General features: G+C 38.5%; 1 protein-coding gene across 1 annotated transcript in view; it reads left to right on the plus strand.

Moving 5' to 3' along the window:
- The window catches only part of LOC122334284 (zinc finger E-box-binding homeobox 1-like), a 32,971-nt gene extending 10,529 nt beyond the window's left edge, over positions 1-22,442 (plus strand). The window contains 8 exon segments of the mRNA XM_043232061.1: positions 10,052-10,252; positions 13,268-13,426; positions 14,265-14,461; positions 14,552-14,660; positions 15,776-16,342; positions 16,345-16,820; positions 19,105-19,288; positions 20,054-22,442. Coding sequence (XP_043087996.1) covers positions 10,052-10,252; positions 13,268-13,426; positions 14,265-14,461; positions 14,552-14,660; positions 15,776-16,342; positions 16,345-16,820; positions 19,105-19,288; positions 20,054-20,394 — 2,234 coding nt within the window. The 3' untranslated portion in view covers positions 20,395-22,442.
- Positions 22,443-25,000: the final 2,558 nt, after the last annotated feature.

The raw sequence follows: 25,000 nt of genomic DNA on the forward strand, positions 1-25,000 counted from the left end.
TCAAAACACCGCTTTAGATTCAGATCAGATCCAGACATCTCCACCAGGTGGCGCTCAGAGCGCAGAGACCTGCAGAGATCTTCTTCTTCTCCTCTTAAACAGCCCAAGCTGCTCGATTGCGGATTCTTTAACGACTCGAGGTAGAAATGCCTTCTGAGTTCGTAAAAGCTCCGAAAGGATAGCGGGCATATTTGTGAAACCCCAACACTAATTTCTCAGCGAATGTCACAAGCGATGCGCAGCTAACCGACTCTCACATTATCCAGCTCAAAGAGGAGCTTTATTTAGCCCCCACCCCGCCATTAAAACTTCAAAACGGCCCTCTCGCGCCGGGCCCTGAGAATGTTTTAATATCCACCGACCGCTATTGTGCGGTCTGCGCCGACGTACAAAATAAAGAGCCACATCAGAAAGCCTGGAAGATGTTGCAAACATTTTCTTGCGTCGAGAGGCGGAAAAAAAGAGAAAGACGAGGAAAACAAATTTGGGGGGGAAGCAAAGGTATTTATAGTGCGGTGTGAGAGCGAGAGAGATTTGAGACAAGACAGTAATGACGAGGGGTTGGTTTGATTCAGAATGTGGTGTGTGTTTGCCATCATAGACTCGCTGCGACATTCCTGGACTGCAGCGCTAACCAGAGACACACACACACACACACACACACACACACGCACGCACACATGCAGCGCAGATGCATGGACGCAGAAAAAAGTGCAAGCGCGACGAAACACGGCGGCGAGGCGTTCTCCGGCACGATGGCGAGAGCATTCGCCGGCGAGGTGAACTGCAGTCGCTTCTATCGATTGAATGCGTTGCGTGCGCGCGCTGGAACACAGCAAGCGGAGAGGCCTTTCTGCGCACTTCCATTGCTTTCGAGCGATAAACGCTGCGTTGCATTTCACGACAGAGAAACGAGGGATGACATGCACAGAGATGATCAGAGAAAGCACAAAAAAACACAGGAAGAAATTGCCTTTGGCGTGCGAGTGCAGCGGCCGGCTCGCCGTCTTTTTATTAATTGCATGGTTTAAATTACAACGTAAGAGCGATAGCATGATCTGTGTGGAGGTCATTAAACGATGTGAGCTAATCAAATCAAAATCAAAGACGCGAGCGCTCGCTAAAGAAAACATCTGTCTTAAATCACGCGTCTTCTTACTATTTTTACCTCGTAGTGTAGCTTCGGATCGTCTGCGAAGCCAAAAGTTTGATTGTCTTTCGTTTCTGAGGTGTGTCGACACATTCCTGACTCTGAGCCACCAAAACAAAACATACACAATTTTTATTTTTAAGAGGCAAACAATATGATCGAGGAACATGCATTTACAAAATGGACGAGATGGCTTTTTTGTCATTATAATTATATACATTTAATAGGTTTTTGTCATTATTATTGTAATCAACATAATATTACTTAATCTAAGAAAAGTCTAGAAAATTTAATATTTCTATTAATATATAAAAGCAAATATATATATATATATATATATATATATATATATATTAATAAAATAATAATATATATTTATATGCAATATATATATAAATAAAATGATGTATTATTATATATATATATATGCAAAAATGAAATGCAAACATTCATGAAGTAATGTTTTTGTGCTGTATGTACACACTGTAGTGTGTGATGCTGTCTTCATGATAAAATCTACTGATATCATTTCCTTTTTCACCCACAACCCTAACAAGCCAGGTTGGGTCAGTTCAAACCAGTTTGGCTCATGCTATATTTGAATAGTTTCTGTAGCAGAGAAATCACCGGCAGGTCTCTGACAGCAGACGTCTAATACAGCGGCGGGACTCTGGACGGATTTCAGAGCAGGGAATTTCCGCTGATGTCGTTTCAATATCTCACACCATCTGAGTCAGGGGTCCCACGTCTCTCCCTTTTTCACACGCACATGCACACACACACACACACACACATGTACACACTCACTCTCACACACACACACACACACTCTCACACACACACACTGCTTCTCTCACACACATACACACACACACACACACTCACTCTCTCACACACACACTCACTCACATACACACTGCTTCTCTCACACACACACACTCACACACACACACACACACACTCACACACACACACACACACACACACACACACACACACACTGCTTCTCTCACACACATGCACACACACACAGACACACACTCACACACACAAACACTCACTCTCTCTCACACACACACACACTGCTTCTCTCACACACACTCTCACACACACAGACACACACTCACTCTCACACACACTCTCACACACACACACACACACAAACACTCACTCTCTCTCACACACACACACACACACACACACACACACACACACACACACACTGCTTCTCTCTCACACATACACACACACACAGACACACACTCACTCTCACACACACACACACACACACACACACAAACACTCTCTCTCACACACACACACTGCTTCTCTCACACACACACACTCTCACACACACAGACACACACTCACTCTCACTCTCTCTCACACACACACACACACTGCTTCTCTCACACACACACACTCACACACACACACACACACTCACTCTCACACACACTCACACACACACACACACACAAACACTCACTCTCTCTCACACACACACACACTCTCACACACACACACACACACACACTGCTTTTCTCACACACACACACACACACACAGACACACACTCACTCTCACACACACACACACTGCTTCTTTCACACACATACACACGCAAACGTACACACTCACTCTCACACACACACACACACACACACACATGTTGTGTTTCCGTGTTTTCTGTACAGACTGTATGTTGTTGTTCTACACCTAACAGGAAACTACTACGTTTTTAGATTCTCAAAAAAAACTCACTCTGTATGATTCCTGAGCGTTTTGAAAAGTGGGGACACGATATGTCATAATTCATAATTCATAATTCAATGCTGTCATAGTTCGTCATACCCGTATCGCTATACACATTAATGTGCTGATATTTCACAAAACCACCACACACACACACACACACACACACACACACACACACACACATCCTACTCAGCCACTTCTTGTCGTTTGTTGAATCACACCTCTGCAGTCTGGTGTTCTCTGCGCTCGGCTGGTCGTCTCTGAGATGAAGGTGCTCTTCCCGCTGCGTTTACCGTAAACCCCGAAGCGTGTGATTCAGCGGGGCCAACCCCGATCGACAGCGTTTTGCATTCTCTGAGAGACTCGTGCACTAACACAGCTTCTCATCGAGGGGCCAGATGCACGAACACAGCCGCTGCGTTAAAACGGTCTCTTAAGGACTAGTTTGACCAACTAGACCAAATTACACCAGTCTTACCTTTTTTGTTTTTTTTTACAGTTACGATCAATTTAGAAGAAAAACAGATTAAACGACTAACTTTTTAGACTTAGTCTAAGCATGCCACGCATCCGGCCGGGAATCAGGAGATTCTTTTTGGAAACAGATAAGCCGTACTTCACTTCTTAGTGAACTAGTTAGTCCACTAAGTTCACAGAATGAGGTGTTTACTGTAATGGATCTGATCATGCATAACAAATGAGGCGCTTAATCACCAGAAACGAATGCGCTGCTCTCATTTACTCATCCTTAAGATGTCCCGATAGATATATTTTGTGTTTTTTGTGCCAAACTCAATGAGGTTTCATCATTAAATCTTACTCGCGTTCTGAAAAAAGCTGGACAGGTGAAGAGCGTGCGAGCGGGTTTTTAAAATAATCACTATATTGTTTATGTCATGTTTATATATCGTTTATATCAACCCTAAAAGCATTTTCACTTTAAAAAAATCCTGAATATCGTCAGATATGATATAAAGCGTAACTTATTGTAAACAAAGATGCACAAACAGATTTTTTAAAAGAATTAGTTTATGTTTAAACCGGGTAAACATACTAGTTTAACTACTATTTAGTTGCTAAATATTAACTATTAATGTCTTTTTTTGTAAAGAAAGATGCAAAAACAGATTTCTTTTTTTTTTTTTTTTTTTTCCAAAAAGGCATTAGTTTATGTTTAAATTTAATTTAGTTAAGCTTTCAGTCGCTAACATATTAGTTTAACTACTGTTTAGTGGCTAAATATTAAATACCAAATGTCTTTTTTTTGTAAAGAAAGATGCACAAACAGAAAACGACGTTTGTTTTTATTGCTATTTTACTGCTCAAAGATCTGTTGCTCAAACTGTAGATGAAGTGCTATTTAGTTTGAACTAACTTTAACTGCTAAAGAAAGATGCACAAACATTGACATTTGACCCTGCTGAATCTCTAGAGACGGTGGGTGTGGTTAGTGGTTAGTTAGTGCTAGTTAGTGTGATTATCCACAGCTGGTCACCTGAGAGCTTACTAAAAGCACCTGATTTCTAACATCTTTCACACGCTCAGACGTTTATTTGTGTTTGCTATTCACGCGGCGGCTTTAAAACACATCCTGCACTGAGCGGGATATCAAACGAGGGAAGATTCGTTCATCGTTTGCTGAATTATCAGCTCGGTTTCACATGTTTCTTCTGAAATCCCCAAGGCGAAATAAAAAGCAGAAATGAGTCATTTAATCTACAGTAATAACAGTTATTGATATCTGAAGCGTTTCTGGTCGAAGCTCCGCGATTTCTTTCTGGAGACACGGGAGACACCTGACGCTCTTTCTCGCTCTCCATTAATCTCGCCGCCGTCTCGGAGGAGATCAAGAGATGTCTTTAGGGATTTGTCGATCTTCTTACGGGTTACCCATCATGCATCAGACCTGGAACTGATACTACGCCTGGAACACACACACACACACACACGTTTGATGAAGCCGCTGTGAAAGCTTCCCACACACTCTGAAAACCCTGTTAATATCTCAGTCACATTCAAATATCATTTAGAAATCACCTAAACAAAACTTCGGTCTAGTATTGGCTTCCTTTGATCATAATGAAAAGGAAAATAGTGTTTCAAAAGAGATCTTTTTTTATTTGAGTTTAGCTCTCTACTTTAAAATCATTCTTAATGTAGATTTATATATATATATATATATATATATATATATATATATATATATATATATATATATATATATATATATATTCTTTAAGTAGAGATGATGTTTGTTGTGCATTAAAGTGTTGTGTGTGTATATATATATATATATATATATATATATATATATATATATATATATATATATATAATGTGTGTGTGTGTGTTTGTGAGAAGGAAGTAATCAATAAATATATTATTATTATTTTATATTATATATTATGTATGAATTAAAGAACTTAGGTATGTGTGTGCATGTGCATCTGTGTGTGTGTGTGTGTGTGTGTGTGTGTGTGTGTAAAAATCCTATTAAAATATTGCAATATATGTTTAAATCAATATAGTGAAAGAATCAGAAATGTGTGTGTGTGTGTGTTTCTAAAATCAAATAATATAAATATATAATTAAATCAATATAATTAGAAGTGTGTGTAATAATGTAAGTGAAAATAAAACAATTAAAATCATATATATGAAACAATAAATATAAATAAATATCATAATAAAACAATACATCAATATAACGAAATAAATAGAAATGAGTGTATGTGTGAAATAATGTGTATGAAAATAATAATATATATGAAATAATTATAGTGAATAAAAACCATAATATTATCATTAAATCAGTATAATGAAATAATTAGAATTTTATTTTGTGTGTGTGTGAATCAATATTATAATCATTGTAATTTATTAATTATTTATTTACATTTATTTAATTATTATTTAATATAAGTGAATGCAATGTATGTTATGAATGTGTGTAAAATTAAATAATAATCATATAATGTTATATATATCATATAATGTGATATAATGTCATAATCCTATAATGTGTGTAAAATTAGATAATAATCATATAATGTTTTTATATATATATATATATATATATATATATATATATATATATATATATATATATATATATATATCATATAATGTGATATAATGTCATATAATCCTATAATGTGTGTAAAATGAAATAATAATCATATAATGTGATATTATCAGTGCTCGTCAGAAGTGTGTGAGACGTGTCCAGGGTTGACCCCCGCGAGTGACGTGTGTGTAGTGTGTGAGTCGTGGGAGGCGTTGAGGCTGTGATGTGGTGCGTCTCTGACTCATTGTCAAAGTGTGAAAATAGCAGAGTCAGACGATTGTCGCCGCGCCGCTGAACGTCCTCGAGGCATTCGAAGCGTCGGGTGTTCGCTCAAAGGATACTAATCACGGACCGTGACCTCTCCGGGGGTAAGGCGCCGCGACCTTTGCTCTTTCCTCTCACTGATATTCTCAGCTTGACCTTTTAAACCGGCGGTGGGTTCCAGCGAGTCGAAGTGACACATCGGCGCGGCTTCCTTCGGGCTTTTTGTGCTTTAAGGCGTGCTGTCTTACTCACGGCTCGTGGTTTAATGCACTTTTAGGTCAGATAGTGAGGGCAGAACGACACGGAGCGCAGATTGCGTGAAAGTTTCGAAACACCTCCATGCACCGTGAAAACATCTCTAATCAATCCTCGTTTGGTGCTTTTACCTCAGCGCAACCACACTTTACCGCACGCTTTTTAAAGAGGAAAAGTAAGCGTTTGAAGTTTGCATGCTTAACTCTTTCCTGAGGCGATCGAAACGCTCAGATTAGAAGATCTGCATCAGGGCTTTCCAGCTGAAGATGCAGAATATCGCCTCGTAATGGCGGGCTGTTTTCGTCTAATACTTGACAACGGGGTTTTTTAGAGAATTTCGCCTTCGCTGAGAAAATAAAGTGATGTTTAGACGCGCGAAAAATACCGGAAACTTTTCCAAACAAATGCTAAATAAAAATAAAATCGTCGGGGAGTCTCTACTGAGATTTAGGAGAGAAATGAAGGCGTGAGTGAAGATTGTGCTCGATCCAGCGTGATGAAGATGAAGATGAAGATGAAGATGCTAAACTACAGCCTGATATGACACATTAATGCATTAAAATGATCTTTGTGCTCAGATTAGACAGGTCCATCAATGCGTTCTGCATGCATTTGGATGCACTTTCTGCTTTCTTCGATATTAACGTTTTTGAAATAATGGTAAAACTCTGGAGGAACTCAAATGGAAACGATATAGTGGAGAAAATCTGGTGCTGATGGAAACCCCTCTGCACAGGTGCATTATGGGATGCTTCTAATCGCTAGCGATGGGGCTGCTTTTCTTCATGCGTTCATATTTCATAGTTATTTAAAAAAAGAGAAAATAGTGTTTTTCTTGCTAGTTTTTGTACTTATATATATATATTGTGTGTATGTATGTGTTTATTTATATATATAATATTGTGTGTGTGTGTGTGTATGTACATATATGTGTGTGTATTTATATATATATATATATAACAAATATATGTAATATATATATTGCAGACACATATGTAAAATAAAATGCATTATATAAGACACACACACAATGTAAATACACACACAAATGTAATGCAACATTAAAATAAAATTAGTTTTAATACAGTAAACTTATACATGTGCATATATACATATACATATAGATTTGTGTGTGTGTGATGTATGTATGTGTGGATATATGTGTTTGTGTATATATACACACACACACACACACACACACACACACACACACAACTACTACACTAACGTAATCAGGAGATTAAAATGAACAAGTTTTAAGGTCATGAGAAATAAATTCAGACTTTTAGCTGGTGGTGTAGAGAGATAAATAGATAGGTAGCACTAAAAATGAGCTTCTCCATGTGAAAGCGTCAACACTCATCCGTGCCGATGGGTTTGATCGACCCTGTTTTGCACAGTCATAACTAAAAGGGCCCTGGTCATAATATGCATTATGGGTTGTGTGTGTGTGTGTGTGTGTGTGTGTGTGTGCAGCGAGCCGATGGGAACAGCACGTGTTTGACATGTACATTGAGCAAAGGTATATTACTCATACTTGAGCAGCAGCGGGTCTTCACACACACACACACACACACACACACACACACACACACACACACACACTCTTGTATGCGTCAGCACTGCATTGTTTGTTCCATTACAGTCGAAATGAAACTGTAGCTTCCTGCCCGCCGTGTATCAACTGATTAGAGTCGCTAATAGACTCACCCTCGCACACTTACACTCAAGTGCACTTAAAAGATCAGCACTCATTTCAATTACAGTCTTTCAGGTTTACATTTGTCGATTTAGCACGCATGCAGATAAACGTATCTAAACAAGTTAAGGGCGATCGTGATAACAAGCAACAATATTAGCTTGCATCACAAAAACAATAATCCTGTTCTTGTGTCGCATTTATTTTGTTGCAAAAATGCTGCTAATAAAAATGTTCGATCTTATTCTGTTTAGGGATCGTAGACGATGAAAACATTTAATAATAGTGTGTGTAGTGCACTTAAAAGCATTGCATTAAATTGCATTACTTCGGTAGTTTTATTATGGTTATTATTTATATTTAAAGGAACTTATGAAAAGCAACAGTCGTAGTGCACAAATCAGCACTCCGTGGTGTTTATGAATGCAGCTGCATCGCAGAAACACTGAAAAATCTGATTTTGTGTTTGTTTATGGGAAACCAAAATAATCCGTCTAATAAAGATGATCACTTTGAACCTGTACGGAGGTTTGGAGGTGAGCGTGGCGATGATCTCATCGTAAAAAATAGTTCGAATTAAGTGCTGATTCATAGCAGAAGTTCACTGATGATTAAATGTCGTATTGCTAGGGCAGGATTTCTGCAGCAATTAGGCCGGCGTGACGAATAATGTCCAGTTTCACGATGTGACAGCGTTCGCTCTCGATTCCGCTTCGCCCACAGAACTGAGCGCTCCTTTGTTTGTCGACGAATGCAAAGAACGAGGCTATTCTGAATAGCACCAGCGAGGAGAACGCGTCTTCGTTTTCTCTTGTGCTCTTCGCCCCAAAAGCACCGCACACCCCGATTCCCGTTTGGGGAAATTATAATGGCGTGAGTCTGCGGCTGCCAACCCATTCAAGTGTATTTATACATGTATAAAAGACAGCTGATGTAAATCACAGCCTGTTCTCCGTTTAATCAAGTTCGTGTTGCACATTTGTGACTTTTTACAAGATTTAAGCGATTAGGCCGAATAAAAATGTAGGCATTAAAAACACATCTGTGTGTGTGTGTGTGTGTGTGTGTGTGTGTGTGTGTGTGTGCATGAGAATTAATTCATACATCTAATGCTACAAGAACCATTTTAAAAGCAATTTATTTTTAACTCGTTCGCTTTAAAAAACGCCGCACATGTGCACTTGTTCTTCGCACTTGTCATGCTTTTTTTTTTTTATCTATTCCGTTTAACGTTAACTGTTTTTTTTTTTTTTTTTTTTTCACAAGATCTTAATCTTAACCTTTTGGCAGACATCTATGGTTAAAACTGTTAGTCAGCTAATGTTAAATTCCTGCAGCTTTTTCGTGCTATGCAGGGATCAAGAGAATAGCGGCGTGTGCACTTAGTATGCGCACTATTCAGCGTGCTAGGATTGCGTGGACGAAATTGGGTCTGTGCACAAATTTTAAAACGAGAGAAAAAGAGCGCCATTCGTCAGAATAGAAGCTTTTTTTGCAATGCAATTTATTTTTTAATTTTACTTTCACATTAGACAGGATTAGATGTTGAGCAGAGGTATTAAAATAATATTGTGACAAGTTAATAAATTAAAGTAGAAATTGATAAGCGCTCTGGAGACACTTGGACATTTGTGAATGTCATTAATTAGATCAATGCTATTTTTGCAATTCAGTTTTTTTATTTGTTATTTAATGTTTACAAATGAGATATTGATATTTTTACTGATAAAAAAAGAAATTTCTGTGATGCATTTCATTCTAAACTTTCTCATTAGACAGCATTAGATGCTGCGTCTGTGAAGTCTGATCAGTTTTTTGCAATGCATGTTTCATTTCCTGATTATTGATGCTTTCTCAGGGGAGCTGGAGCGCTGTCTGGGCTCCGAGGGCGAGGATGAGGGCAGTGTTTGGGGCATGGAGGCTCTGGACGGCAGAGATGCTCAGGATAAAGTCAGTCTGACGCCCAGCGAGGGCACGGAGCCCGGCAGCCCTGTCCCGTGTGCGGAGAGCTGGGCCGAGACGACGCCGCTCAAGATCCCCGCCGCTGACCCGGAGCTCTGTGAGTCGAGCTAAATAAAGACTCCAGTTAAAACCAAAAACAGCCTTTTACAGGAGAATTTCACAAGGACTTTTTATACCTATAATGAAACACGAAGAACAGTTCTAACAAAGTAGTACACTAGTTCTTTATACACCCAGTCACTGTTAAGTATGCTACATAGTACATGCAACTGTTTAAGATTAGTAATATTAGTTAACATTAGTAAACACAAACTACTTCTGCAGCATTTATTAATCTTAGTTAATGCTGATTAATGCATTACTGAAATTTAGTTTTAAAAAACTAAAGTTTAAGGTTTGGTTTGTTAACATTAGCTAACGCACAGTGAACATGCGTAGTGTGTAGTATTTAGTGTGTAGTATTTAGTGTGTAGTATACTAGGATTACATTCTGAACAAAGTGGCATTAAAACTAAATCAAAATAAAAATTAAAAATAAAAAGTTTTTAACGCTTGACGAGAATGTAGCACTTTTCTGTTGCATACTGCACACTGCTTTACATATTTTTTAGCAGTATGCCTTTGTAGTGTGCACTATTCAGTAAGTAGTACGGTAGGATTGCATAAAGCTTTCTCAGCCTTGAAGGGGTACCCTAGAACTGATCCATACTAAATATAAAAATTAACAATTTACAAAAATATAAACATATTTTATGCATACCGAGTTCATGTACTACTTCACAGATTATTTATCAGAAAATAGCAGTATGCATACTTGGCATGCAGTATACAGTAAGCAATATACTTGGGTTATGTTCAGCCTAAAGTGACGTTGCTTTTTTAACCCTTGAGAGGGTGCACACTATTGTGTCCCGAGGCAAAGTAAACTAAAGTGACATTAAAATCCAACCCTAACTGTAAATTAAAATATTTTATATAAATATAAATATAATATAAATATTAAAATGAATGCATATTAAAATGTTCAATGCAATATTCAGTAAGTGATGCGCTCAAGTGACATTAAAGTGACATTAAAACCTAGTTTTATGTGAAGAGATCTGTACTAAGCAGAACTCATCGGATGTGTTCAGGAGGTTCTGAAAGTGTGCCAAAGATGAGCGAGCAGCCTACAGACAGAGTCAAGATCATCATGAACCTCCCAAGTCACTTCTGAGCGTGTGAACGAGAGAGAGAGAGAGAGAGAGAGAGAGAGAGAGAGAGAGAGAGAGAGAGAGAGAGAGAGAGAGAGAGAGAGAGAGAGAGAGAGAGAGAGAGAGAGAGAGAGAGAGAGAGAGAGAGAGAGAGAGAGAGAGAGAGAGAGAGAGAGAGAGAGAGAGAGAGAGAGAGAGAGAGAGAGAGAGAGAGACAGAGAGAGAGAGAGACAGAGAGAGAGAGAGAGAGAGAGAGAGAGAGAGAGAGAGAGAGAGAGAGAGAGAGAGAGAGAGAGAGAGAGAGAGAGAGAGAGAGAGAGAGAGAGAGAGAGAGAGAGAGAGAGAGAGAGAGAGAGAGAGAGAGAGAGAGAGAGAGAGAGAGAGAGAGAGAGAGAGAGAGAGAGAGAGAGAGAGAGAGAGAGAGAGAGAGAGAGAGAGAGAGAGAGAGAGAGAGAGAGAGAGAGAGAGAGAGAGAGAGAGAGAGAGAGAGAGAGAGAGAGAGAGAGAGAGAGAGAGAGAGAGAGAGAGAGAGAGAGAGAGAGAGAGAGAGAGAGAGAGAGAGAGAGAGAGAGAGAGAGAGAGAGAGAGAGAGAGAGAGAGAGAGAGAGAGAGAGAGAGAGAGAGAGAGAGAGAGAGAGAGAGAGAGAGAGAGAGAGAGAGAGAGAGAGAGAGAGAGAGAGAGAGAGAGAGAGAGAGAGAGAGAGAGAGAGAGAGAGAGAGAGAGAGAGAGAGAGAGAGAGAGAGAGAGAGAGAGAGAGAGAGAGAGAGAGAGAGAGAGAGAGGAGAGAGAGAGAGAGAGAGAGAGAGAGAGAGAGAGAGAGAGAGAGAGACAGAGAGAGAGAGAGAGAGAGAGAGAGAGAGAGAGAGAGAGAGAGAGAGAGAGAGAGAGAGAGAGAGAGAGAGAGAGAGAGAGAGAGAGAGAGAGAGAGAGAGAGAGAAAGGTCGTGCCAACATCTGCAAACATTTGAGAGCTGGTCTTGTGTCGCAGCACAGTGCTGGCATCCCTCCTCGCTCTTCTGCTTGTGTTTTAGTCTTATTACGTTCAAGGGAGGATCTCTGCAACGCTCGGGCCGTTTTCTCTTCAAGCATCCTTCACATGTTATTAGTGAGAATCAGAGTCACGCGGCTCCCATCCGCACGAACGACATCAGACTGATTTGAGGAAACTGATAACTGTGATGTGGGGTATAAAAAAGACGAGCAGCATTCACCGTAAATACTTGATGTTTATTTTTTGTTTACCCATTTTTACATTTTAAGCTGCACTAAATCATGCCGGACCAGAAAAGACAGGCTGTTGGTTGTTGCATCTGTTGTTATTTTTATGCATCTTCTGTGATTAAATATACAAAAGTATATAAAGTATATACATTACTTTTTGCACTTTAATGTTTGTTTACTTTATACATTTTCATTGCATTTTTTAAAGTGCAATGTACATGACTTTCTGTCATTTGAAAATGTCACTAAACGCTTTTAAATGAATATGAAGGTAATATAAACATGCAGACATATTGCTTTTATCACTGGCTCGATGCAAAGTAATATTCCCCTCGAAATATTTGAAATGTAATTAAAAGCAGTGCATTTAATTAATATGCACACATTTAAATATATTCAAAACGATATGGGTCATTTTTTATGTCAAAAACAATTAGGATATTAACACATAACAGACATTATGTACATTTTCTACTTTAAATATATATTTTTTCAGTTAGTAGCATGCACTTCATTTGAACAACTTTAAAGGTGATTTTCTCAATATTAGATATTAGATTTTCTAATACATTTAAATTTCACAAAACTGACCCTCATGAGCGGTTTTGTGGGTCCTGGGTCACTTTAATCATCGTCAGATAAAAGCAAACGTGTTTTTAAACTTTAAAAGTTCTTATGTGTTGATGTGTGTGTCTCAGGTCAGGCCGATGCTCGTGTGATGGACTCTGTGTCTCATCTGCTCAGCCCCATTCAACAGTACAACGGATCCGGCGGCTCGTACCACTTAGAAGCTGTTCACGGAGACATGTCGCCCGTCTGCTGGTCACCCGGAGAACACGAGTCTCCTGAGGGCAAAGGTCAGCTCGTAGAGCTTGATTCTCTTATGATCTGTCCTGGGGTAGAACTATAACGCAAGTATGGTTTTGTAGTCAAAATAGATATAAACGGTCACTTTAGAAAGAAAGGGTCATTTGGGAAGGGGGCGTGTCTTATGTGAGACTCCAGTGTAAACGCCCCCTGCTGTGATTGGCTGGCAGCTTTGCATATGAAATAAGCATTGCAACTTCTCGTATGTGTAAAGTGAATATCGAGAACATTCAGAGAACATATTTGGAGAAAAAAATAACTTGTAAGAAATGTTTTTGTGAGCTTTAAGTCACATTAGAATCACAGGAAATCTCAGCGTTTCGGAAACAACGTTTCCAAAACCTTTTTACGCCCGAAACCTGTTCCCTGGGACGTCGAAGCTGTGTCTACTGAAAACTGAATCGATCCTTACCAAAACCACAACAATACGAAGCGCACTTCATCAGCATCCTTCTTAGATTTTTGTAAAAATGCATGTACATTTATGCCACTGTACTTTGTTTTAAATCACCTTAAAAAAGTACGTCGAGCTGAGACCCGTTGAAGCTCTTGCACATCGTTGCCCTTTTGTTTTTAAGATGAAAGCATGACTGATGACTAAATCTATATGTAATGTTAATGTAAATGTTAAATGCTGTCTACGGGAGGCAGTGAATTTTGCATCTATTCTATCAGTCCCTCTCCATGTTGTTTATTATTTTGAAAGTCAGACTGAAAGAGTATTTCTTTTGCTGTTTGAGCCAATGAGAACGCAGAACAGTATGTTCGTGGCACTCTCCCACTCGCTGCTCTCGAAGTTAACCTGCCTGCGACGAAACTCCATTGCAGACGGCGCGAACCCCGACGGCGTCCAGATGTGTCCGTGCTGCCAGCGGTCGTACCGGAGCGACGCGTCTCTGCAGGAGCACATGAAGTTCTGTCAGGACCGGGACGGAGGAGACAGCTCTTGTTCTCTGTTTGAATACAGCACGCCGTATCGCGCTCAGATGGAGAGACACCTGACCCTGCACCAGACTCACCACAAGGTGCCTGCCTGCATCAGTAACTAACCACACACACACACACACACACACACACACACAGCATGCTCATGACCTCACGTCTGACTCTTCCAGAACTCCATGTCTGAGCCCGGTCTGGAGAACAGAAAGTTCAAGTGCAATCAGTGCGGAAAGGCCTTTAAATACAAGCATCACCTCAAAGAGCACCTGCGCATTCACAGCGGTAAGAGTGAGCAAAAGGAGTCTCACCAAGACATGCACCAAGACCAGATAATTTACTGTATTGTGCATAAAAAAATGAAGCCAGTTTTAGGGTTGTACGTTTTTCCCCGCCGTGCCGTGATTTAGTGTTTTAGGCAACTAGTCACAATTACCTTCTCTTTAAAGTATTTTTAACGTTATGGAAGTTAGCCTAATCGCCTAAAGCAATTATGATGTCAAAAAATATTATTTTTAAAGTAATGAAAAAAACCCTGACTGCCTAAAAAAATACAGTAAAAAAAATGTACATATTGTTATATTTTTAAAGTAATGAAAAATGTAAAATCTAAAAATAGTGTCTAAAAAATAAGTAAACCATGCTATTATTAAAGTAAAGAAAATCGGCCTAACCGCCTAAAAATATTCTCCATAATATGTTTATTTTTAAACATAATATGTTTGATATGTTTAGTCATAATTACCCTGTCCGGACACAATTTCTAAAATGCAAATAAATCGCAATGAAGCTATACAAATGTTATTTTATATGTATACATGTGTGTGTATTTATACATGCCTAATAAATATACACAGCACACACACTATAGTATGTAAACAAAAACTTGGATGCGATTATTCATGATTAAGTGTGATTAATCATTTTGCAACACAAATTTATATTTTTTTAAATATATACATATGTGTGTGTGCGTATTTATATATACCTGATAAATATATAGAGTACACACGTATAGTATGTAAACCTAAATTTCTATTTAAAATGTTTTGTAATACAAATATATTAGGGGTGCCGCGATACACAGACATCGGTACGGGGTTCGATGCAATTTCGCTACAACCAGGAAAAAAACAACAAAGTTTAGGATTCTTTTTATTTATTTTGAACAGTCCTACTAGATGTGAATTGAGCTAGATGTGAAGATGCTAAATATTATATTACATTGTAATGTTATATATAATCGGAAGTGAATCAATTCTTGAAATATATTTGATTCAGTGAACAAAAAAAGTGCATCAGGTAACATAGCCAATGTATGCTGAGTTTCAGTTCAGATTCAGCACACGGTCACTATCTGTGGTCTTTGTTTTCAAGTGCTTATGTTTGATCCCACGCAGGTGAGAAGCCGTACGAATGCTCGAACTGTAAGAAGCGCTTCAGTCACTCGGGCTCCTACAGCTCACACCTCAGCAGTAAGAAGTGCCTCGGCGGTGGCGGCGGGGCGACAGGAAACGGGGCTCATTACAACGCCCATCCGGCGTACCTCTTCCCCTCTCCCACATCGCCCCCTGCTGTCGGCGGGAGAAAGGGCCCTCGGTACCCGCCGGAGTCACCCGTCCCCATCCTGAGCCGCTCGTGGGACCCGGCGGAGGACCTGGCGCTGAGGGCGGGCGTGTTTAAGGGCACCACGCTCCTGCCGCTGCTGCAGTCGCGCAGCAAGTTCGAGCACCTGCTGCAGGAGATGCTGAGGAGGGAGGTGCGAGACGAGAAACAGGCGAAGACCGAAAACTTCCCTCGGCCGTACGACGCCCAAACGTCTCCCACAGCCAATCACGCGCCTTACAGGGAGCTGTCATCACCGCAGCGGGCGTCTTGGCATTCTGTGCCGCAGCAGATCCTTGTGCCTTTACCGACTCCCTCGCCACTGGACAACCGCTGGGCGAGCGAAGAAAACGCAAGTCCGAAAAAAAACCCTCGTCGCCCGCCTTACCCGAACGCCAGCATCCTATTGGCTCGCGCTTCGGCTCTCCTCCTGGATTGGACCTGTCAATCAGCACGTCGCCATGGCAACCCAGTCACATCCAGAGCGAACCTTTAGACTTGTCTATACCCAAAGCGCATTCGGTCGCGCCACGGAATCCGCTGTGTAACGGCAACGCAATGCATCTCGAAGGGGGTGTGTTTAAGCGGCTGACTCCGCCCTCACAGCAGCAGGTGGGAGGGGCCTATGCGGTGTCGCCGCTGTTCGGAAGCACAGTGTTCGGCAGCTACCCGCTCTTCAATCACATGATCCCCGCCGGTCTGGGACACAACGGTCTGGCATCACTTCCTCTCACGCCACCCACACCCAGTCCCGGCTTCCTGTCTTCTGCGGCATATATGGTGGAGGCGGAGCCAGAGTCGATGCTGAAGAGAATACAACACGAAAGACATTCAGTCATGGTAAGAGCAAACACACTTGGAATACAATATATCATTTTTTTGATAATGCAAAAATTATATCAATTATATGTATAACAAAAAAAATTTTTATTATACATGTAATTAAAATGTGATATTGATATGTGATGATGATATTTTTATAACTAAAATGTGTTATAAATATGTGTAATAAAATATAAAAATAAAAACATGGTATTCATTATAACATGAATGTATTGTGAATATGAGAAAGAAAATGTAAAAAAAATAATATTGTATTAATTATTGAAAAGCATATTGTAAATATTTGTAATGTTACATAAAATGTGGTAGGCTATGTGTTAGAACAATAAAAATGTATATTTGCATGGTAAAATTCCAGAAATCCATTAAAACAAAATATATTATGTATAAAATAACAATTAAAATGTTTTCTAATTATGTATAATAAACTATAAAAATTATAATATAATATTCATTATAACAAATATATATATTCTAAATCTGTGTAATAAATTTCTAAAAATGTAAATATAATATTCATTCACAACTAAAATGTGTCCTAAATAGGTAAAATAAAATATATACAAATATTTATTATAATAAAAATCCATTCTGGACAGTGTTGGGGAAAGTTACTTTTAAAAGTAATGTGTAACAATATTGCGTTACTCCCTTAAAAAAAAAAGTAGCTAGTTACGTTGCATTAGTGTTTGATTGTTTGTTTTTAATAGAAGAAGTTCTGTTTATAGCAAATATAAAAGGCATTTCACACCAAAAGGTGTAATGAATAAACCTCAGGCTGAAGGAAAAATGAATTCATGTCTGTACCGTAGAATACAGAAGAAGAAGATTCAATACTCTTCAGCAATTAAAAACAATTCATCGAGTCATTTTTGTAAATAAAACGGGATTAGATACATTCGTATTATTAATTATTGCAGGTTTGCGTAATTTTTTTGCATCAAAATTCAACAAATTCTGATGAATGCTAAATTGGTTTTTGCCGTTCATTATAACAAAAATGTATTTTAAATATTGTGTTAAAATGTATAAACAAAAACGTTATATTTGTTACAGCAAAAATGTGTTCTAAATATATGAAATGATATACGAACAGAAATGTGATATTTAGTGTAACAAAAATATTCTATGTGTCTTATGCAAATATATATATATATATCCATTATAACAAAAAATGTATTCTAAATATGTGCACAACAACAAAAAGAAGACCAGTGTAACACCTTTGCAATCAGCTTCCTGTCCTGTGTAGACATATTCTGTTAAAACAGGAAGTTGTGGAGGAACATACTGTCATTATTGTTTAGTATAGTATAGTTTTTATATATATATATATATATATATATATATATATATATATATATATATATATATATATATATATGTCCAGGAGCCATTGGTTTACATTTTACAAAACAACTTTTAAATGTTTATCAAGACTTGATATATTGTGCTTTACAGAAAACCATTATGTTTATAATATCTCCATGCCTTACAGTCACATTCATCCATAATATAGTTTAATTTTTCTGTTAAAAGTTACATTTAACGTAGTTTTGACTCCAAAAAATATATTTGAACCAAATGCCATAAAGCGTGCATTTATGGTTGATGATTTAAAAACCAGGCCCATGATTACAAATAAGAATCTTTTTAATGAATTCGATTTAGTTTTTTTACTGTAATATGAAGCTTTAAGTGTTCTTAGGAAATGCTAGTACTTGGTCTCTTAGTCACAGAAGCAGAATATGAACGGTTTTCTGTATACACACACACACGCATGCACACACACACACACACACGCATGCACATAATGCAAGAGCGTCTGGTATTGCAGCAGCTCACTGCCATCCAGTGAAGGTGAAGATTTCCTCTGTTTGAGTCGTAAACAAACACGGCACGCTCGGGGAATTCCCTGCGCAGCGAGAAACAACGCCTGCACACACACACACACACACACACACACACACACACACACACATCTGAGCTCAGCATCTCAGACGCACTGGACATTAATATTCAAGAAACAAAAGCAGTCGTAAAGCACAGACACGCTATATGGCTCAAAATAAGCCTTTTTTTTGGTAACACTTTACAATAAGGTTCATTGGTTATATAAAAAACGAGCAATGCTTATAGTATTTATTAATCTTAGTTACTTTCGGAATTGTTGCGTTAACTACCTCGAATGAACTACGACTGTATTTTCATTAAGTAACACTAGCAAGATTTATAAAGAGTGTAATAACTCGTATGCATATGTATTGTCGTCCGGGCGCAGGCCGAAGCCCTGAACCGCGGCGGTCTGGAGTATCTGTCTCTGATGGATGATGGGATAGATGGAGAGATCGGTCCGGGGAGGAAGAGGCTGAAGAAGACGGAGGAAGGCCTGTATGTCTGTGATATCTGTGACAAAACCTTCCAGAAGAGCAGCTCTCTGCTGCGTCATAAATATGAGCACACAGGTACAGTACAGCAATAACTCACTATATTCTGTCAATCCTTTCATTTATAGTGATTTCATTTAGTTTTTATTTATATTATGTAATATCTTATGAATATATATATATATATATATATATATATATATATATATATATATATGTGTGTGTGTGTGTGTGTGTGTGTGTGTGTGTATTCACACAAAAAATATATATATATATATATATATATATATATATATATATATATATATATATATATATATATAATATAAAAATTATATATATATATTTTATAAACTATATATTTTATAAACTATAGTTTTCTTAAGTCTTAAGTGTTACATACTGTATATGCTTTAAATAAATGAACATTTAATATATTAAATATTGAATATACATATATATATATATATTATATGAATATATATATATATATATATATATATATATATATATATATATACATATATATATATAGATAGATATTTATTTTTTCTTAGTATGTTTTTATTTTTATGACATTTTTAAAAATGTAAAAATATTTATACAAACAGATATATTTTATAAAATGTAGTATTATATTGTTTACAATATTGTTCCAATTAAACAGTTGAAATATTGAAGATAGATTTATATTTTGTTTACTTTAGTACATATTTACTATACCCTAAAAATATATAGTGTAGTAAATATGTAATAAAGTGAGTGTTTTATATATGTTTAACATAAATGACATGAATTTGATAGATTCATGAAGATGAGAAAAGCTGCTGTGTGTCGTTGCAGGGAAGAGGCCTCACGAGTGTCAGATCTGTAAGAAAGCGTTCAAACACAAGCATCATCTGATTGAACACAGCCGGCTGCACTCCGGAGAGAAGCCGTATCAGTGTGATAAATGTGGGAAACGCTTCTCTCACTCGGGCTCGTACTCGCAGCACATGAACCACCGCTACGCTTTCTGCAGCCGAGACAGTGACCCGGAGCTGCCCGAGCCGCCCGCCGCTTACCTGAGCGACTCCAGCCGAGACGAGGAGGAGGACGAGGACGAGGAAGAGGACAGCGCTTACACCGGGACAGAGAGAGTCCAGGAGAAACCTGCAGGACAGCAGAGTCCTGAGCGAGAGTGAGACCGGATCGGACCGGACCATAACAGACCAAACCAGACCGGATCAGATCAGTCCAGACCAAACCATACCGGATCAGATCAGACTGGACCGGAATAGACTAGACCTTATCAGATCAGACCATAACAGACCAAACCAGACCGGATCAGATCAGACTGGACCGGAATAGACCAGACCGGATCAGACCAGACCATACCAGTCCGGATCAGATCAGACTGAACCGGACTGGACTAGACCAGGCCGGATCAGATCAGACCAAACTAGAACAGACCAAACCAGACCGGATCAGATTAGACCAGTCCAGACCGGACCAGAACAGACCAAACCAAACCAAACCAGACTGGATCAGATCGATCAGGCCGGACCAGAACAGACCAAACTTGACCAGACCGGATCAGATCAAACCAGACCGGATCAGAACAGACCAAACCAGACCAAACCAGACCAGACCTGATCAGATCAAACCAGACCGGATCAGATCAGAACAGAACAGACCAAACCAGACCAGATCAGATTAGACCAGTCTAGACTGGATCAGAAGAGACCAAACCGGATCGGATCAGATCAGATCAGACCAGACCAGACCAGACCAGACCAAAGCAGATCAGACCAGACCAGACCAGATCAGATCAAACCAGAACAGACCAAACCAGATCAGATCAGACTAATCCAGACCGGACCAGAACAGACCAAACCAAACCAGACCGGATCAAATCAATCAGACAGGACCAGAACAGACCAAACCTGACCAGACCAGACCAAACCAGACCGGATCAGATCAGACCAGAACAGAACAGACCAAACCAGACCAGACCAGATCAGATCAGACCAGACCAGAACAGACCAAACCAGACCGGATCAGATTAGACCAGTCTAGACCGGAGCAGAAGAGACCAAACCAGATCAGATCAGATCAGACCAAACCAAACCAAACCAGATCAGACCAGACCAGACCAGACCAGATCAGATCAAACCAAAACAGACCAAACCAGATCAGATCAGACTAATCCAGACCGGACCAGACCACACCAGAACAAACCAAACCAAAGCAGACCAGACCGGATCAGACCAGACTGCAGTGTTTACCAAAGATGTGAAGCACTCTTTAGTGTTCAAAGCTGAACAAACACAGGCCAAAAAACCCATGAGCCTCAAACACGTGTTTGTCCAAAGACTTTCTTCATCATCAGAATCCAGATCCTGAAATCAAAGCAAACCCCCCAAAAAAAACAGCTAAATGAAGAGAAGAAAGTTCTCAGAAAACATGCCAGAGTCATATTTCACATCAAAATAATAATAAAAAATAAACATGAAATTATGCTTTCCATTAAAACACAGTTATGCATGTTTTAGGACCATTAAGATTTATTGCACTGCCATTAAGTAAGCAATATATAGCATTATGTAAAAGTCATAAATCTTCAGGAGACTTCAGTTTCTTTATACAGTATTTTAACAATAATCTATCAAGACGTCATATTTCCCACCAAAATAAAATAAAAAAATAAATATAGAATAATATTTTGCATACTGGAGGTTATACCTGTTTTTAGAACCGTTCAGATTTTATGTCCGTAAATATGATGAATATTTTTAATACATAACACAATTGACATCCTACCAAGCGTACGTCCTTGTCATATTTCACACCAAAATAATAATAACAATAATTACATTTTCTATAAAGAAAACGAAATAAATTCTCAATTATACTATTGCTATTTATTTTGGAGCGAAATATGACCTAGAGATACGAAATACTGCATCCCTTCAGCTTTTCAGGGTTCAGGACGTGACGGAGGTCACGGAGGTCAAGCACAGATGAACGGCTCGGACATTTGCACAAACTCATGTGTTCATGATGCGATGCAAGCCATTCACCAAGTGTCCTTCCCAGAATGTGCGTGCTGCACTGAACACGAGCTGACTCTCTGTTAAACGTGAGCGCTGCACTATTTCCCCCCGTCTTATTTTTATACGAATTTTTAAAGCTTTGTTCGAATGTTAATACGCAATCTTTGTAATAAAGTGTACATATTTTGGAAAACATACAGACGCTGTTTTTTTTTTTTTTTTATTTAGACGCTTTTTAACGATTTTGAAGTTAATTCTCTAGAAAAGACTCTAAAACGCCGCTTCATGGGCCGGCAGATCATAAATCTAACGGCAGTTTCTTTGAACTCTGCTGCGTTTCTTTCTAATGACATGAAATGAGTGGCGTTGAGGTAAGTGTGTGACTTCAGCGCAGTGAAGCGGGGAAACACGACTGACTCAGATCTGCTCTGACTTCAGGAATCCGCCCAAACAGAGACGGATGCTGTTTTACATTTACAATATTACATGACCATCTCTGGGTTCAGGGATGTTGCTCATCTGCGTGAAAGCAAGCTTGGTTTAATAACAATAAATCCTGACGAGAGACGAGGGCTGATCGGTATATAATTAGGGATACGTGTTACTTGTGTGTCTTCTGGAACGAGCCAGACGCCCGTCTGTTTAAGAGAAACAACAACGGAAGGTAACAGAAAGTGTTTAGTCATCAGTGAATAAATATAATCACCCTAAAAATGGATTCTGTTTCATGCAAGACTTCGCTCAGTGCATTGCTGTTGTTGAAATAAAATCTTGAAGCGTGTGTTCGGACGCTTTCAGACACGACGGCAAAAAACAGGTCAGTTTTCAGGAAATTAATATGCGAGTGTTTCTCTGTGATCCTAAAAATTAATTTTCCTCATGCAAAATATATTTTTAGAACCTAGAAAAATTACTTAGTAAAAAAAAATAATTATATATATATATATATATATATATATATATATATATATATATATACTATTAACATACAATACTATCATAATAGTATCTTATATAGTTTCATGCAAAATTAAAGTTATCATAAAACTATTAACTTTTTTTAGACTTTACATTTTTTTACTGACAAAAATAATAAAAATATGTTAATGAAAAACTATATTTCTTAAAGGTAAACACACACATATATATATATTTATTTTTTCTTCTTTATTTTATGCAAAATGTATTTTCTGTTTCTTAAAACCTAATTAATAATACTTGTCAAAGAAAACATAACATGTCTGGATCTTTTTTGTTTTTAATAGGATTAAAATGAACCATAAATAAAAATTAATTAGATTTTTGCAATATATATATATATATATATATATATATATATATATATATATATATATATATATATACACACACACATATATATATTGTCTGGATGCTTTTGTCATTAAATAGTATCAAAGTCATCTTAAATTTAAAAAAAAAGAAGTACTTTACGCAAAAAAAAAATAAAACAATTTTTTGTTTGTTTTTATTTACATAAGAGCTTAAATGGACATGTCTTTTTTTTCTATATATCTGTACGGCGTCAGAATAAATCAAAAGCAGAAACTCAGTTTTTCTGTTTTTATTGTCATAATTCTGAAATACAGAATTTAAAGGGAGAAAAAGCAAGTCAGTCTGACTGAATGTGGTCTGAAGATGTTTTATGACTGGTCGACTTCATCATAACAGACAGAAAACACAAAACTGAGAGCTCTCATATTAAAACATAATGTAGGAGAGTGTTCAGAAACACGGAGGAATGAGTCGCTCGACTACTGTACGGATGAAAGCATATTCACAGCCTGCTTTCTGCACAGCAACAGAAAGACATTTACAGTGCTTCTTTCGCTCTCGTTTAAAGGAAGATAAAAGGTCTGAAGGTGAGTCTTTGGTCTGGAACCAGTTCATAATAATCAAGAACATTATAAGATCGGTTCTCCGCTCCGCTTCTCCTCTGGAAACCGCTTTTGTGGGCCCTCGCGGAATCGAAATAATAAGAAAATAAAAACGCGAATAAATATATAAAAATCAAACTGCGTACGCGTTCCCGGTTCTTGTTCTTCTGCCCGGCTCTTTTAGTCGAGAGCCAAAGCCACAGTCCATATAAAATTACCAAACCACGGCGTGGGGCGGGAGGGGATGCACATTTTTTAAACATATGCATTTTTAGTTCCTCTTTTGTTCTGTTATTGAAAGCAGAGTTTTGGAGAAATGGCAGCAGAGCTCCACCCGTGCTGAGACTGGCACACACACACACACACACACACACACACACACACACACACACACACACACACACACACACACACACACACACACACACACACACACACACACACACACTAACACACACTAACACACACACACACTAACACACAGACACTAACACACACACTAACACACACACACACACACACTAACAAACACACACACACACACACACACACACTCACACACACACACTACACACACACACACACACACACACACTAACACACACTAACACACACACACACTAACACACACACACTAACACACACACTAACACACACACACACACACACTAACACTAACACACACACACACACACACACACACACACACACACACACACACACACACAACTAACACACACACACACACACACACACTCACACACACACACTAACACACACACACACACACACACACACTAACACACACACACACACACACACTAACACACAGACACTAACACACACACTAACACACACAC

The sequence above is a fragment of the Puntigrus tetrazona genome, unplaced genomic scaffold (assembly GCF_018831695.1).
Source record: "Puntigrus tetrazona isolate hp1 unplaced genomic scaffold, ASM1883169v1 S000000513, whole genome shotgun sequence".
Lineage (NCBI taxonomy): Eukaryota > Metazoa > Chordata > Actinopteri > Cypriniformes > Cyprinidae > Puntigrus > Puntigrus tetrazona.